The sequence below is a fragment of the Schistocerca americana genome, chromosome 1, assembly GCF_021461395.2.
Source record: "Schistocerca americana isolate TAMUIC-IGC-003095 chromosome 1, iqSchAmer2.1, whole genome shotgun sequence".
Classification (NCBI taxonomy): domain Eukaryota; kingdom Metazoa; phylum Arthropoda; class Insecta; order Orthoptera; family Acrididae; genus Schistocerca; species Schistocerca americana.
In genome coordinates this window covers 690,654,139-690,672,458 of record NC_060119.1, presented here as the reverse complement: position 1 = coordinate 690,672,458, position 18,320 = coordinate 690,654,139, and the positions used below count along the sequence as shown (strand labels likewise).

Sequence of the window (18,320 nt, the reverse complement as noted above, 5' to 3'; positions counted from 1 at the left end):
CTAAAGGTAATAATAATAATGTCGTGTGGCTAGGGCCTCCCGTCGGGTAGACCGTTCGCCTGGTGCAAGTCTTTAGATTTGACGCCACTTCGGCGACTTGCACGTTGATGGGGATGAAATGATGATGATTAGGACAAAACAACACCCAGTCCCTGAGCGGAGAAAATCTCCGACCCAGCCCGGAATCGAACCCGGGCCCTTAGGATTGACATTCTGCCACGCTGACGACTCAGCTACCCGATCAGACACATCTGGGATTTGATTGAATGTGGTGCCAGAGCTCATCACCCGCTCCCCCGGAATTTATGGGTATTAGGTGTCTTGTGTGTGCAGATCTTGTGCCGGCTTCCTCCTGTGACTTACCAAGGCTTCATTTCTTCCATGCCATGACGTGTCACCACTGTTATCTGTGCCAAAGCTGGACATATCAGCTATTATGTCGATGGTCAAAATGTTCTGGCCGTTAAGTGCAGATACGGCATAGTAATGATCAATGGCTTCCCGCACCTGCAGTACGATGCTCCAGTGTATAATAATTACAGAATACAAATTTTACCGATCCAAATTTTAACTGATTACATTTTATATTCATGAAAGACGGAATAACTTGTTTAGCTGCCCACTTGGATGGTGTGGAGGTGACTGAGGTTCAGATTTTTAAATGTTATGAGATGTCCAGCTCCCTACAGAAATTATAGGACAGAGTTCTTAATGAATTATCTGGATGGCTGGGTCATAAATTTTTGTTTGTGACCATTCACCCTCACATTCCTGAAATTTGGTTTTAAACGTCAGTTAACAGATTTACATTCTGTATGCTTGGGTGGACAAAAGTGAGACTGTTTGAACCTCTTTTATGTCTGAATATTTTAACAACATTCCTAATAGCCATTTTGCTGAGTGCTTCCAGTACATTGAAGTAGTTCTCCACATGGGGCTGGTGAATAACCCCCATCCAGCTGTGTAGTATATTGTTTTTGGAAGAATTCTTTGCATAAAAGGTGTTTCAAAGAATTGTACTCCATCAAATATTTGCAGTGTCGAATTATAGTTTGCTGATTTGCATCTACCTACATCTACATCTACATTGATACTCCGCAAGCCACCCAACGGTGTGTGGCGGAGGGCACTTTACGTGCCACTGTCATTACCTCCCTTTCCTGTTCCAGTCGCGTATGGTTCGCGGGAAGAACGACTGTCTGAAAGCCTCCGTGCGCGCTCTAATCTCTCTAATTTTACATTCGTGATCTCCTCGGGAAGTATAAGTAGGGGGAAGCAATATATTCGATACCTCATCCAGAAACGCACCCTCTCGAAACCTGGCGAGCAAGCTACACCGCGATGCAGAGCGCCTCTCTTGCAGAGTCTGCCACTTGAGTTTATTAAACATCTCCGTAACGCTATCACGGTTACCAAATAACCCAGTGACGAAACGCGCCGCTCTTCTTTGGATCTTCTCTATCTCCTCCGTCAACCCGACCTGGTACGGATCCCACACTGATGAGCAATACTCAAGTATAGGTCGAACGAGTGTTTTGTAAGCCACCTCCTTTGTTGATGGACTACATTTTCTAAGCACTCTCCCAATGAATCTCAACCTGGTACCCGCCTTACCAACAATTAGTTTTATATGATCATTCCACTTCAAATCGTTCCGTACGCATACTCCCAGATATTTTACAGAAGTAACTGCTACCAGTGTTTGTTCCGCTATCATATAATCGTACAATAAAGGATCCTTCTTTCTATGTATTCGCAATACATTACATTTGTCTATGTTAAGGGTCAGTTGCCACTCCCTGCACCAAGTGCCTATCCGCTGCAGATCTTCCTGTATTTCGCTACAATTTTCTAATGCAGCAACTTCTCTGTATACTACAGCATCATCCGCGAAAAGCCGCATGGAACTTCCGACACTATCTACTAAGTCATTTATATATATTGTGAAAAGCAATGGTCCCATAACACTCCCCTGTGGGACGCCAGAGGTTACTTTAACGTCTGTAGACGTCTCTCCATTGATAACAACATGCTGTGTTCTGTTTGCTAAAAACTCTTCAATCCAGCCACACAGCTGGTCTGATATTCCGTAGGCTCTTACTTTGTTTACCAGGCGACAGTGCGGAACTGTATCGAACGCCTTCCGGAAGTCAAGAAAAATAGCATCTACTTGGGAGCCTGTATCTAATATTTTCTGGGTCTCATGAACAAATAAGGCGAGTTGGGTCTCACACGATCGCTGTTTCCGGAATCCATGTTGATTCCTACATAGTAGATTCTGGGTTTCCTGAAATGACATGATACGCGAGCAAAAAACATGTTCTAAAATTCTACAAGAGATCGACGTAAGAGATATAGGTCTATAGTTTTGCGCATCTGCTCGACGACCCTTCTTGAAGACTGGGACTATCTGTGCTCTTTTCCAATCATTTGGAACCCTCCGTTCCTCTAGAGACTTGCGGTACACGGCTGTTAGAAGGGGGGCAAGTTCCTTCGCGCACTCTGTGTAGAATCGAACTGGTATCTCGTCAGGTCCAGTGGACTTTCCTCTATTGAGTGATTCCAGTTGCTTTTCTATTCCTTGGACACTTATTTCGATGTCAGCCATTTTTTCGTGTGTGCGAGGATTTAGAGAAGGAACTGCAGTGCGGTCTTCCTCTGTGAAACAGCTTTGGAAAAAGGTGTTTAGTATTTCAACTTTACGCGTGTCATCCTCTGTTTCAATGCCATCATCATCCCGTAGTGTCTGGATATGCTGTTTCGAGCCACTTACTGATTTAACGTAAGACCAGAACTTCCTAGGATTTTCTGTCAAGTCGGTACATAGAATTTTACTTTCGAATTCAATGAACGCTTCACGCATAGCCCTCCTTACGCTAACTTTGACATCGTTTAGCTTCTGTTTGTCTGAGAGGTTTTGGCTGCGTTTAAACTTGGAGTGGAGCTCTCTTTGCTTTCGCAGTAGTTTCCTAACTTTGTTGTTGTACCACGGTGGGTTTTTCCCGTCCCTCACAGTTTTACTCGGCACGTACCTGTCTAAAACGCATTTTACGATTGCCTTGAACTTTTTCCATAAACACTCAATCTTCTTTTTCCAGATGTATGGAGGCTTTTTATTCTGGTGGTTCTATCAAGTGTGAAATGAATGAATTGGGCTACCATTAAGATTCACAGGAAATATTGTTTTGTTCTCAATTTTGAAATGAAAAGAACCTGCAGCAGGCAGTAAAATATCAATTTTTGTCAAGTCGAGAGTGGTTTACTTTCTAAAATGGTTTTGAAAATCACTTTGTTACACACCAGGCATTTATAGAAAAAAATAAAACAATTTTAACTTTGGGGGACTTACATGTAAAAACAGATTTGGTTAAGTTAGATGCATGAATTAGCTTTGTTTACATATCATCCAAGGTGATCTGATTTCAGAGATTTTTTCATTTGGGGATATGCCAGAGAGATTGTTTGTGAACTTCCACATGTACGAATACTAGTAGAGCATTGAATGCATCGGTGCTGCTTTGATGACAATTAAGGACAGAGATTTTTCATAGAATATGAACCAGACTCAGCTGCTGGTTGGAAATATGCATTGGAATACAGATGAAACGTTTATACCATACCAAATGTAAACTTAGAGCAGGGTGTATATGCCCTGAGGGAACCAGGGTAAATACGCAAATTTTTTCATCTGGGAAAACCACAGGAATTTTTCATTGTTTTAGTTTTGGGATAAATTTTTGTAATTTTGACTGGTAAGAACTAATACTTTAACAAAGAATTTTGCTTTTGCCCACTACTGCAGCTATAAAATACAAACAATAGAATTAACATGAAAATAAAACTTTGGTTGCAAAGAAAATGTGCAGTTTACAACAACAAAACACAGTGCACACACAAGTGTTTGCTGACAGCAAAATGCATCGAAGACTTTAGGACAAAGACTATGCAAACTTTGCAACAATAAACTTTTTTTTGATGTCACAACTATTTACATTTGTGAAGGGCCCCACACACAAGCAACCCTTTTGCAACAGTCCATTGCATGGGTGACGAATCGATTCGTAGATTGCGTGTAAGTGGGCAAATCACACCAATAAGTTGCTGATAGCTGGTCAGGTGAAAATCCCAGGCAAGCTGATGGATCAATTCATGTATGCGCTATTTCTACCTGGCTGGTTAGCAGTGGTACGTGGCAATATTGCAGTGACTCATTTATCTGTTTATGAAGCATGGTTGTGCGGATTTGTTTCGTTTCACTTTGCACACATTGAGTAAGGAATTTATGTTGGAATTTAAAGTTACCTGTGGGCCACGAACTGCTCTAGGAAGTGAAGTGGAAGCCGATGTTACCATTTACATTAAGAAGTAACACAAAATACACCCTCTAATTTTGCAAAAATTAGCATTGTAAAGCTTATACTATAGAAATAGAATTGGTGAGAAGTTCACAGATATGATATAGTGGGCTCCCTTTCACGATTCTAATTTATTTTATGAAATAATTACACGCATTATTAAAGTTTCTAACTTGTAAACAGAGTGACATATGTACCTACTGTAATGTTAAGAGGACAAAGTGTTTCAAAACAAGTTTAATAAATTATAATGTTTATTTATTTAATATTTATCTTTGAGAAGTATTAATGGGGATATGGAAATCAGCTGCAACTGCTATTAAACATAGCACTTCATTTTCCATAGCAGTACTTCATGATACAGTGGCGTTCATAATACTGATTGAAAATGCTTGGCAAATTGCTCGTGTGGAATATCAAGGCAAGTGACTGATTATAGGCGATATCGCATTTAAGGGATGACTGCTGTCGCTTGTATGTTGGGCTCTTAACAAGTTGCAGGAAAATATTGCAAATGATGGTTCTAGAAGCGGTACTTTCAAAGTAAGTTTTGTTTTAAGTAAAATTAATTACGTTACATGTGAGAATGTGCAATGATCTCAAATCACGGAGCGTTTGACTCTTATTCAAAACTTAACACTTTGAGGACCAGCCACATAGAAGAATTTCCTATCCAGAAGACCAGCCATTTTTTTCATTATTCAAAATTTTACTTGCACATTTGTGTTTCACATATTTAAAGGGAAAATATATATTAGCCTTTCTTGTAGCTACACTGTTATATACGAGGGTTGGAACTTTAATAGTGGCAGCTATTTATTTACAGCTCGTACAAAATAGATACGTGTTTCAAAATTTTACTGACCTTCAGAGTAGTCACCAGCATTGTGTATAACCCACTGCCGGCGATGTGGAAGTTGTAGGATACTCTTAGCAGTGCCAGTTGTATTGACAGTTCAAGCGACACGGTCTATTGCCCAGTGAATTTGTAGCAGTTCTGAAGCGAATGCCGTGAAGTGTTTCCTTCAGTTTAGAAATTGAGTTGAACTTACGAGGGTTTAAGCACTTTGCAGTCCCATCAGTTAAACAAATCAGTAACAGCTTGCACTGTACATGCTTGAGCATTGTCCTATAAAATGATGGTCAGGTCCTGCAGAAAGCGTTGTCACTTCTGTCTCTATGCTGTTCATATTTGGAACAAAACCTATGACCAGCTTAGAGACAGAGGTGATGACACTTTCTGCAGGACCTGACCATCATTTTACAGGACAGTGCTCAAGCATGTGCAGTGCAAGCTGTTACTGATTTGTTTAACTGATGGGACTGCAAAGTGCTTAAACCCTCGTAAGTTCAACTCAATTTCTAAACTGAAGGAAACGCTTCACGGCATTCGCTTCAGAACTGCTACAAAATCGTCGGGCAATAGACCGCGCTGCTTAAACTGAAAACATAACTGGCACTGCTAAGAGTATCCAATGACTTCCACATCACTGGCAGTGGGTTATACACAATGCTGGTGACTACTTTGAAGATCAGTAAAACATTGAAACACGTGTCTATTTACGAGCTGTAAATCAATAGTTGCCACTATTAAAGTTCCAACCCTCGTATATTTCATTTAAAACATTAACTTTTTCTTTTTATGTGTTCAAACTACTTAACAGTAATGTTGCTATTGGCCAACTACATCACATGTTCTTGCTCTGAATATCATATATGCTGTCATTGGCAGGTGAAATCACGTGACATGAGCTACGGCTGGCTGACTGAAGCACATCATAATCTCAATTTCTGCACTTCAGAAGCTACCGTGCTGTATTTAGTGGAATTTGTATTTATACTTTCATAATGCAAAAATATGAAGTGTACATTATGCTGCGCATCAAAGACATTTCCAAAATGAGTCGTTTGTTGCTGGATTTCATTTGCTAAAATGTCAGGAAGTTCTACGCCAGTGTATAAAACCGCAAGCACGTGAAGAATTGATATGTATACAGCTTTCAAGGAAACTATGTTGTCATTTAATTATTTTTTTTTCCCCCTCTCTCTCTTGTCCATGTATATACCCTGATAGACTTTCCACAGTCATTTTGATGTGAGTAGTGCTGTAGAAAAGTAACATTTTATTTAAAGAAATGAATTATTATACCAGTATGTGTGGATCTGTAGCTAGCAAAATACGTTCTAGACAACAAAAGTCCTTAAAGCTTACAATAACGAGATACAAATGTTTTAAGGTGACCATAAATAAAATTGTAAATATACTTGTGCACTGGGCTTTGACTGATTTTTTTACTTTCTTTATAGATGTGAAGTCATACCATGAATTTCAGAATAGCTTCAAATGTTTATAGCTGTGATTTATTTTATACCACTAGTGGGCACATCTCAAACTGTGTCAGCTGATGAACAGTCATCACCACCAGTTTGCATGGAATTAACATCACATTCTGCTCCACTTTCTGATCTGCTAAACTGAGTTTCAAACGCAGGATCACTATAGCCACGCACTTTTAGAAGCGCTGCTTAAACAACAATACAGGACAGATGCTGAAAGTGCGCATTTTGCTGTCATATATCCAAAGCTGCACATAGAATAGGTAATATTTACCGACAACCACATCAACTCAAAACATAACAGCAAGGATACAAATGCAGGACTGGATGCACTCTAGCACTGAGACGGACATAAGTAATGACAAGCAAGGTTTTATTTTTTCAGAGGTTTCTTCTTATGTTGCCATGTATACTCATAAGTTTAAGTTTACATCGAGGGAGAGGGAGAGAGAACTTGATAGTATGTTATGAGATTAATCCTCAGTTGGTACTAGTACATTTTCTGTTGGTTTTCACTTCCTCCACCTCTGGCAATGATTTGTTAATTTGAATAATTTCCAGTTGAGAACATCTTTACTCATGGAAGTATAATTAAGAAGTTTTGTAAACAACATTTCTAATATCATAAAAAATTATAGCAAGACTGTAGAAAGGCTGCAGATTAGGCTGTTTAATTGTAAAATATGTGCTGCTCTACTTCACTATCATTTTTAAAATAAAACATTTTTGCTTCGAGTAAAATTTATCCAGATGTAAATAACATTAAATCATTTTTTTAATCTATGAAATTTCCTGTTCTTTATTTCTGGAAACTAATACCAATAGCAGGTATGTTCATAAATTTCAGAACTATGTAAATTTTTATTTTATTTTATTTTCACAGAAATGGATGGACTGTATGTAGAAGTAGCAGAGGAGCCCGGATGTTCAGCTAATGTGCTAGCACCACTGGAAACAGCTGTATGCCTGTTTGCTGTGGATTACCTGCAGTTGCACAATGAAGTGTCAGTGGCATTTATAGTGAAGAAGACTAATGATCATGAACTGCTCCTCATTGACATATCGAAATTACAGTATTGTGTAGTCAGTGAGCCTCCACCTACCTCTAAGCTGTGTCGCTTACCACTCATACTAACTGTTTCTGGCAGAATTTGTGTAGCAGGTCTATGCAGTGTTTTGCGCCAACTTGTTAAGATGTGCCCTGCCAGTTCTGGAGCACAACAGCTATTAGGTTTTCGTCAGGGCTGCCTTGTAGCTTCAGCTGAGTCTTCACTTTGGACACGCTTCTGTGAAGTGGATATGGTTGGTACTGTTAAGCATATTCTTAGGTCCAAACTGCAGTCAGGAGAAGTAATGCTTCCTCTTGATTTGGCACGTTTTGAGATTCACATGAGCCAACCTGTTCGTATTCACAATATTGGGAAGCAAAAAAATGATGCACTTAAGTGTAACCTGGCGAATGTGATTGAACACACATTTTCAGAAGGACCAAACATGACACTTGCAGACATCATGTTGCTGCCATGCATCCACATTTTATTTCAAGCACTTAATGTGGTTTATCTTAAGCAGCACATTCCCTTAATGATAAAATGGTATGAGAATATGCTGCTGCAGAATGGTGTGAGAGAAGCGCTCTCTGTTATTAAAGACATTACAAGTAGAGTGTCTGATTACTCGTATATCAGTTACGTTCTTCCTCAGGTGGAAGAATACAGCCTTTACAAAAGTGATCCTAAACGTTACAAACCAAAGAGCAGGATATTTACACATCAAACGGAAGTTGAAGAGTCATTGAGAATAGTTTCACAGTTGGGAATATTCCCTCGTAAAGCACAGATGCCATTTGGAAATGAAGTACCATTTGACTGGTCATGCCTCCCATACAGATCACTGCCTGAAGGTGGCAATATCCCACCATCAAGAATGCTGAGGAAGAAACAGCAGTTGGAAAATTTAGCTAAAGCCGTTTTAAAAATTGCAAAACCTGGATTCACTATAGTTGATTTCTGTTCAGGCACTGGACATTTGGGTATAATACTTGCTTATATGCTTCCACGTTGCCGCATAGTCCTGTTAGAAAATAAGGAGGAGTCTTTGAATCGTGCCTGGGAAAAAGTCTCTCTCTTAGGATTGTCAAATATTGACCTTTGTCAAACAAATCTAGATTACTTTGATGCATCATTTGATATTGGTGTATCTCTGCATGCATGTGGTGTAGCAACAGATTTAGTAATTCAGTGCTGTATTACTCAGAAGGCTGCATTTGTATGTTGTCCGTGTTGTTATGGAGGTGTCCAAGATAATCATGTCTTGTGTTATCCTCGCAGTAAAGAATTTCGCAATTCAAGCTTGAATGTTCATGATTATTTAGTATTAGGCCATTGTGCAGACCAGACACATGGATCTGAAAATGCTAAGACAGTTCAGGGACATATGTGCATGTATGTTATAGATACTGACCGTTGTCTTTATGCCAAAGAACATGGCTATACTGCACACATAGGAAAGTTGATACCAGAAACATGTACTCCTAAAAACAATCTTATAGTCGGCATTCCTCCAGGAAGGAAATATCTTTGTAATGCATTTAGTTAACATACTACCATGTTTCCCTTTAAGAAATGGAACAAGTATTGTTTCAGGAAATACAAATAAATTTTATGATTTTTGTGTTCGTGTTTAGACCAACAATAAAAACTGTAATTTTGATAATTATTGTATTAACAATTATTGTTTTTATGTAAGTATTGTGTGTTTGTTAATAATGAAATTATTTATATTTTTAAGCTTTTTGGTTTCCTGCATTCATTTTCTCAAGAGCTTTGTCTAGTTCTTACAATTTACCCCTCACTGTAAAGAAACTGCCTACCTTAAAGTAGTAAAGCAAAAAAATAGTGAAGAACTTATTTATGCTTGTTATATCAACAGAAACATAGAAGACATCATTGCAGAGTTGTTTAAGAAAATATTGCAAGGAGACCTGACTCCTTAAATGCTAATGCACAAGTAATTCTCTATTCTCTCTTCATAATTATTCAACATTTTTTGGAAGTATGCAGCATTTTTTACCAGTTGTTATATGTATTTTGTCTTTACAGGCACCAGCCATAAAAAAAGGATCAAGTATCAAACTTCAACGAAATACACACCCACACACACACACACACACACACACACACACACACACACACACACACACACACAGAGAGAGAGAGAGAGAGAGAGAGAGAGAGAGAGAGAGAGAGAGAGAGAGATATGAATTCCTTTCTGTCTAAGAACAAGGCTAGAATAAAGTCTAAAAGGAACTTCATATAGGATCCTGGTGCAAGAGTGGCAAAACAAACTAGAAAGACGACATAATTTACATATAGAGGTTGTAACAAAATTATACTGACAGACTTTGAGGAATTGTAGAGTGTATATTGAACAACCCATTTCCAAAAACTCTTAAAATGAAACTGTTGAGGGTCAAAATTATATGGTTACCTTTTCAGTAGCAGACTTAAGTTTTGACATTGGGCTTAGTGGGCTCTACAGCATTGTCAGAGGTGCGAGCATGTTCAACACCATTTAATGCTCTGAACACTGTTTGACCCCTAGTAAGAAATTCCACTTGTCCACCGGGCTACAAATTCGCATTTGCTGCTGAAGAGGTGGCCAGGTTTATACCATGGGTCCATGTAACTGTGACACTCATCCAGTCACTGAATTTGTTTCCAGACCAGTAGTGCTGTTCTCAATTTGTTTCTCGTGACATCCTGTACAATCCATCAAACACATTCGTAGCTTTCTGTTAGCTCGTAAGTACGAGATGTGTGAGAAAAGTATTGAGACTGATTTTTTTTATCTATCAAAAGTTTTATTATTATTATTATTATTATTATTATTCAAACAGTTTGGTCCCCTTCAAAGTAGTTCCCTTTGGCAGCTGTACACTAGCATAATTGTTGTTCCCAGTCTCAGTAGGAGTGCTGAAAGCCTTCAACTGGTAGGGCCTTTAAAATGTCACTCACATTGCTTTGAATATTTTCTGGAGCCCCAACATGACATTTTTCAGTTTCAGGAAAAGAAAAAAAGTCACGACTACTCGGATTGGGTGAATAGAGGGACTGTGCAACAATCAAAATGCCTTTTGAGGTAAAAAAATTCTGTGGTAGAAGTGACCATGTGACATTTTTTCATGATACAGCATCCACTTATCTGCAATATCCGGTCTCACTCAATTGATTCTTTTCATGAGCTTTTCAAGGACATCTTGAAGTTTGTCCTAGAGGAACAAATTCTATATGTGTGATACCCCTCCTGTCATAAAAGCAAATCGGCAATGTTTTGATTTACTCATTTGAGCTTTTCTTGGTTGAGAAGATGTCTCAGTGTGCCACTCCTCACTTTGGTGCTTTGTCTGAGGTTCGTTCGAAAAAATCCATGGTTCTCGATGTGTGGTCACAAGGCTGAACAATTCATGGTCATTGGCTTTCCTGTCAAGATGATCAATGCACAAGTTTCTTTGATTGTCTTTCTGCTTAGTTGTGATGTTTTTCAGCATCATTTTGGTACAGACCTTTAGAATTTGCAAAGCAGTGGGATACAGAAACACTGAGGAATTGTGAGCTGCATTTTAAGTCATCGGGGGCTATGGATACTGTGATAATGACTACCACAGTAGGCAGTTGAGTTGAAGAGGAATTCACAGCTCTAAAAACAGCAGTAACGGAAGTTGGATAGTCAAATATATGTACAAGGAAGGTAACTGTGAAAACACCATAGGTAATAGAAGAAACACATCAACTGATTGTTGGAAAAAGGGAGTGCAGAAATGTTCATGAATACAGAACCATAAGTCAGTTAGGAAAGAAATAAACAGTAAGTGCATGGATGCTAAGATGAAATGGTTGCATGCGTAGGATACGTAGGAGTTCAAGTAATAGAGTTAACAGTTTAGTAGCACTTTGGAAGTCTTGTGATCAAATAAGGCAATAGGAATAGGTAATGTTCCTTCAGAATTTCTAAAGTAATTGGGAGGGTGGAAGGCATGGTAACCAAGTGACTATTCAAGTTGACGGGTAGAATCTATGAGTCTGGAGACGTACTGTCAGACTCTGAAGAATATCATCCACACAATCCCGATTGTAGTAAGAGTGGATAAGTTCAAGAACTATTGCGTAATCAAATGAACAGTTCATGCCTTCAAGTTGTAGGTAAAAGTAATATTCAGAAGAATTGAAAAGAAAGTAAAGGACTGTTAGATGATCAGTTTGGGTTTCAGAAAAGTAGGCACACAGAGTGTCAGTTCTAAAGTTACAATTGATAATAGAAGCAAGAATTAAGAAAAATAGACACACAGAATTTTCAGACTGGAAAAGATTTTCAACAATATAAAATGATGCAAGGTGTTAAAAATTTTGGGACAAATAGAAGTTAGCTACAGAGAAAGACATATAATGTACAATATGCACAAGAACCAAGAATACGTAAAAAGAAGGGAGGGCCTAGAACGACACGCTCAGATTAAAAAGTGTAAGACAGGGTTGTAGCCTTTTGCCCCTACTGTTGAATATATACATTGAAAGAGCATTGACAGAAATAAAATACTCAAGAGCAGAAGTAAAATTCATGGTGAAAGGATATCAACAGTAATATTCACTGATATATTGTCATTACAGGATCTGTTGATTGGAATGAAAAGTCTGAGTACAAGATGTGGATAAAGAGTAAACCAAAAGAAGACAAAAGTAATGAAGATTAGTAGAAATGAGATGAGCAATAAATTTAATATCAGATGAAGCTAACTTGGAAGCAAAATAATGCATGACAGGTGGTGCAAGGAGGCTATAAAAAGCAGATTAGCATAGGCAAAAGAGGGCATCCTTACCAAAAGAAGTTTTCTATGCAGGACTGAACTTCAGCCTTAATCTGAGGAAGAAATCTGAAAATGTATGTTTGTAGCACAGCATTGTATGATAGTGAATCATGGACTGTGGGAAAATTGGAAAAGATCTGAAGCATTCAAGATGTGGTATTGTAGAAGGACATTGGTATTTAGGTGAACTAATAAGGAATGAGTAGGTTCTCCACAGAACCGGTGAAGAAAAGACGATAAAGAAAACACTGACAAGCTGATAGGACATGTTAAGACATAAGGGGGATAACTCTCTTGGCAACATACTAGAGGCAGATGTAGAGGGCTACAGTCTAGGAGAAGGCAAAGACTAGAATATAACAAATAATTGAGGATGTAGGGTGTGAGTGCTTAATAAGTTGAAGAGGCTGGCATACGGGAGGAATTCATTGTGTGCCATATCAAACTGTTCAGAAGACTGATGCCTCAAAAAAGGAAATAGGTGTGACAAGAGATCTAGAAAACAATATTAAATGTCTTTCATGGAAACTCCTTGGAAGCCCATTGATTATGGAAATATCAGATGGCTGTACATACTGTTCTTATTTGGGCTGCCCATATTGAACTAGTATGTGTTCATAACTAAGCAGTGGCAACAACGGTTTCTGATGTGCAAATGGCAGCTAAAACAACTACAAAGATTTACATGTTCAGTAGCATTGATAGAGGCTGTAATGTCACATCTGAAGGAAAAACAAAACTTTTAACTGTAGGTATTAACATGTAGAGGGACTGTTGCTCAGGTTGTGAAGAATGCGTGACCGAGCATTGGATAGATATGTACCCAGTAGAACAGTTACTGATGGTGTGGATGCTCCAAGGTATAAAATCTCCTTAAAGAAACCTCTAAAGAAGCAGCAACTACTGCTCAATAAGTATAAACCACTGACAGGGCCAGAGTTAAGAGCAGTGACAAAAGAATGATAGTGGGCTAACAGGAAAATGCGTCAGGCCTTGCACGACTACCGTAGTAGAATTTTATCAAGAAACCTGTCACAAAATGTGAAGACCTTCTGGTCATATGTAAAGGCCATCCATGACATTAATGTTAGTATCCAGACATTCATGGATGACACAGGAACTGAAATTGATGGTAGTGAAGCAAATAGAGAAAGGCTGAACATTTTCAAATGTTCCTATAAAAAGGAGGACTCTGCAGTATTGCTCCAGTTTGTCACACAACCTGTGATTTAATTCTCTCATCTTTTAACCATAATCTTCCATAGGTCCCCAAACAAAATGTTGTGGCCAATATTTGGAGCACAAGTCAGCATTGTTTTACAAGAAGGGTAACATAAAGAGATCCACAGAACTATGGGTGACTTTGTTAACCTCTGTGCATTGTAGAATCTTAGAACATATCCCAACTTTCACTTTTTCAAATGACATCCTAAAAGCCTTAGATCAGGGCTCTCAGTTAGATGCCAAACTAAGTACCTATTGACAAAATTCTCACAGAACCTTAGTTCAGTGGATTCTTTGATAATGCTGTCCTAATAGCTGGTTGCTTGGCATTTCAACTTGGTGTTCTCAAAATCAAAAGAGCAATCTTCATCTACACTAGGCTCTGCCACTGCTGATTTTGCTGTGTCCTAGTCATACATACATAATGTGTTCCTTGCAGTGTTTTGAATTAACAGTGTTGCATTTGCCCCTTGTATTGATGGGCACATCAAGGAAAGTTACTCATCTTAGGCAGTGGATGAAAGTCAGTTTTGATGTTGCATTTTCTGAGCAGCCTCGAAATTTTGGCTAAGAGTGGCTCCAAGTAAGGAAGGAAAGTGAGTCTCTTGCCTCCTTCCTCCTCTTCCCAGTTTTTCTTTTCTTGAACACCCTTCTAATCTGTACCTCACTACCCATTTTTTCATAATGCCTCCTTTGTGTGTTGTTGTGAGCTGGCAGGCTTTCTTTTGTCACGGGGGATGTGCACCTTATGTACCAGGATGGTTAACACTGTCCACCTCTGTGCTGGATGTGACAGCTCATTACTAGCTGGTAGAGATATGTTTGCCCTCTACCAATCATCCATTATCCTCTACTTCCATAGTGGTTACAATGCTTTAATGGATGGTGTGAGTGTGGTCCAGAAGTTCATCCCACACCTGTCTGCCTTGTTCCCACACTACAGGCGTATGATGATCGACACAGTGGATAGGCAGACCATGTGGCAGGCAAGTGATGAATTAGTTTCTTGATCATCTTAACAGCATCATTGGTGTGTAAATAGGTGAAAAGTTGCACATGTACCCTTCAGGTGTTTCTATGGTGTGACTGGCCTTAGGAGGAAAAAACGTTCCTGAAAAAGAGCAGCATGTTGTCACCTACTGTAATATAAATGTAAATAAAGTAATATTTGTGTAAATTATTTGCTTGAAATGTATTGTAAAAATGTGGATGATAAATGTCTAGTCAGTTCTCTTCACAAATCAATGGCAACAATTTTGACAAGCTGTGTTGGAGTCTCACAGTGTGTCAATCTTTCAAACTATGTTGTTGATACATTGGTTTTGACGTTTGTCACAAGACTTTTTTCTTGATCCCTTTTGACACATTACCCAAAATCATGTGTTCTTATAGTTCATCTATAGAGTATTTTGTACCAAAATGAACATAGATAATATGAATTTATTTTATCAACGAGGTGGACAGGGGGAGACAATTCCCACTAGGCTGAAGCCACAGTTATCTCTGGAAAAGTATATCCTGACACTTCGAATAATGTAGGAGGAATTCAAAAAGTAAGTTACATATTATTTTGGCAGGCCAGGTAGCTCTTATTGAATGCTGTACTCGAACTGACATCAGTACATGACACTGGTTTTCAACACGATCACCAAGTCTCTTTAAAAAAACAGTCGAAACGTTCTACCAGTCTTTCAGTACCTCGAAGATAGAAATCCTCTCCTTTATCGTGTAACTATTTGAGAATAGCTGTGGGAATGTTCTCATTCCTGGAAAATGTGCGATTGCTGCAAATCAGATCTATGATTGCCTGGACTTTGTGTGGCCTTGGTCAAATGATTGGCACCATTTCACCACGGGTGGACACAACATTACATTTGGTGCATGTATCACCAGAATTGCACTGTCCCACATAATTCAACTTTGGAGTAAGTTCCCATTTGCCGCACCATTTAATATGTACACTGTGAGGCATCTGTTGATACTACGTCAGCAGAATGTCAGTTGGAAACGCAGAACATGTGCTCTCGTCTGACAGTAACAATTCTGTTACTTCCATCACGCGTCTCACTTACAGACCACGAGAACGTATTTCCTTTTTCCACGTGCTATATACAAATGCAGTAAGACAAAGTGGTTTACACTAGACCACAGAAGGGAAATTTCATTTTCTGTTTTCTTGAAGACACCTATGAAACACAGAGGTGTCCCTACCTAGGGATTGGATGGTTGCATTCGAAGCTACTGTAATACTAATTTTATGCTACATATAAACATGGGCAACACATATAAACATGAGCAACAGATTCATTTTACTTGAGTGACAGACTTCTGTGCGCTTCAGACTCACTTGTTTAACTGGGCCCTCCTGTAAACTAAATTGAAATTAGGGTGAAATTGTCAAGGATTATGCGAATACTGAAGCTCGGAAAGTACATTCTCTATATATGGTTTAGTTATTTTTAAAATTCAAAGACTATTTATATGTTTTAGTGTTGTGTATGTGATGATACACACGGACAAAAAAGTGAAGCACCCAAAAAATTATAAAGTCTTCATTTATAACTGCTACAGTTGTGTTCACAGCATCCAGCAGTTATTCTAAACGGTGAAGGATGTAATAAGTGGAGTTTCATCTCATTGTAGCATCTTCAGTGAGCGATGTTGTTATTAATACCAGGCCATTCTGAGCTACAGTTAGTTTTCCAGCATGTGGTATATACTTTACCGTGCCTACAGAAACTGTGTTTGTTTTGCAGATAATAATGAGTTTGAGCTATTTGATGATTGGAAAAGGCTGGAAATCTATTACACATCACTTTAAGAGAATTAACTGCACTTGATGTAATCTGTGAATTGATGCTTTATTTACTGGATGTCCTTTCTCCACATATTTTTCACGTTTTTTACAGCTGTTCTGAAGCATACTGGTTAATAACAACTAGGACATTAGGTTACCTTCCATTAGGAACGTGGGTGCACTCAGCGACTGTGATACGATATATAAATGATGGAAAACCTTAATCAGTCGGCCATTTTTGCAGGTTTTATTTGGCAAATCTAGATTTCGGTTAGTGACTACGTAGTAGCAATGCATGTCCGTTCCCTGTTGTTCAGGCGTCTGTCACAGTTCTTTCAACTCTCTGCAAAAAAAGGACAACTGATTGCTGTGCTGTATCATTTGTAAATTATCACATTGTTAGTTTCGTCTCTTAAAGAAAAAATGTTCCCATAAGAGGGGAAAGTAATAATTTACTCATTGATGACGACAAACCCACCGGGTGACCCCCCCCCCCCCCGCTTCCGCCCCCCCCCCCTCCCCCCCACACACACACCTGAATGTAAAGTTACTATAGTTAACCTTGCTACACTCTACCGCATTTTTATAGTAAGCGAGAACAGGACTATTCGAAAGAGTACAGCCGGCTGGAGTGGCCGTGCAGTTCTAGGCGCTACGGTCTGGAACCGAGCGACCGCTACGGTCGCAGGTTCGAATCCTGCCTCGGGCATGGATGTGTGTAATGTCCTTAGGTTAGTTAGGTTTAATTAGTTCTAAGTTCTAGGCGACTGATGAACTCAGAAGTTAAGTCGCATAGTGCTCAGAGCCATTTTAACCATTTGAAAGAGTACATAATAATCACTCTATGAATTGTGAACGAGACACATCTAATGCAACGGAACTCGGTACAACTTGCTTGAGCGCGGAACGGTTGAAAATGCTTCAGAAGGAATCGAACTCGATTACTTATTCAAGAGAAAGAGCTTCAAAAATTGAACAAATCAATAATGCGTTGGCCCACCTCTGGCCCTTGTGTAAGCATTTATTTGGCTTGACATTGATTGAAAGAGTTGTTGGATGCTCTCCTGAGGGATATCGTGCCAAAATCTGTCCAATTGGCGCGTTAGATCGACAAAATCCCTAGCTGGTTGTCGGGCTCCGCCCATAATGCTCCAAACGTTCTCAGTTGGGGAGAGATCCGGCGACATTACTGGCCAAGGTAGGGTGTGGCAAATACGAAGGCTTCGGCTACACTTGCGTTTTTTGAAGCTGGACGCTCAGCGTTTAAAGAAGCAGCTTCAAAAGTCGCCTAGTTGTGGCCACAATCGACCGTGTATATAGCTTCTTTCAGCGCAACGCGTCCTAGCGACCAAAGACGTGAATGTAGCCATATATGGCTCAGTAGCGTTTCAAGCCATGCCTGGGTGACATCGCAGCATTGAGAAATGAATGTATTAAGTAAACAATCTGCACTAATAATATGTGCTGCATTGTTACTGATTCGACGGAGACGACGTAGACAAAAAAGACGTTTTTGGACTCATCCAATAATTGAGGACAGATCAGAGAGTGGAACATTCAATGTGCTACACAACAAACTTAAAGAAAACCCTGAAAAGTTTTTTTGAGTACTACAGGATGTATATTAAGTCATACGAAACTCTACTGTCTCATGTGTCGAATCCTATTGCTGGAAGAAACACTCGACTACGTGATTGTATAAGGGCTGAAGAAAAACTATCATTACTCTTTGAGGTAAGTGAAG

At 39.1% G+C, this 18,320-nt stretch overlaps 1 protein-coding gene across 1 annotated transcript; it reads left to right on the top strand.

The window, feature by feature from the left end:
* The first annotated feature begins 7,577 nt into the window (after positions 1 to 7,577).
* On the top strand, positions 7,578 to 9,481 carry LOC124544819 (glutathione S-transferase C-terminal domain-containing protein homolog). Its single transcript, XM_047123515.1, has one exon. It carries the CDS (start codon positions 7,578 to 7,580, stop codon positions 9,288 to 9,290), a length of 1,713 nt encoding a protein of 570 aa, XP_046979471.1. The 3' UTR covers positions 9,291 to 9,481.
* Positions 9,482 to 18,320: the final 8,839 nt, after the last annotated feature.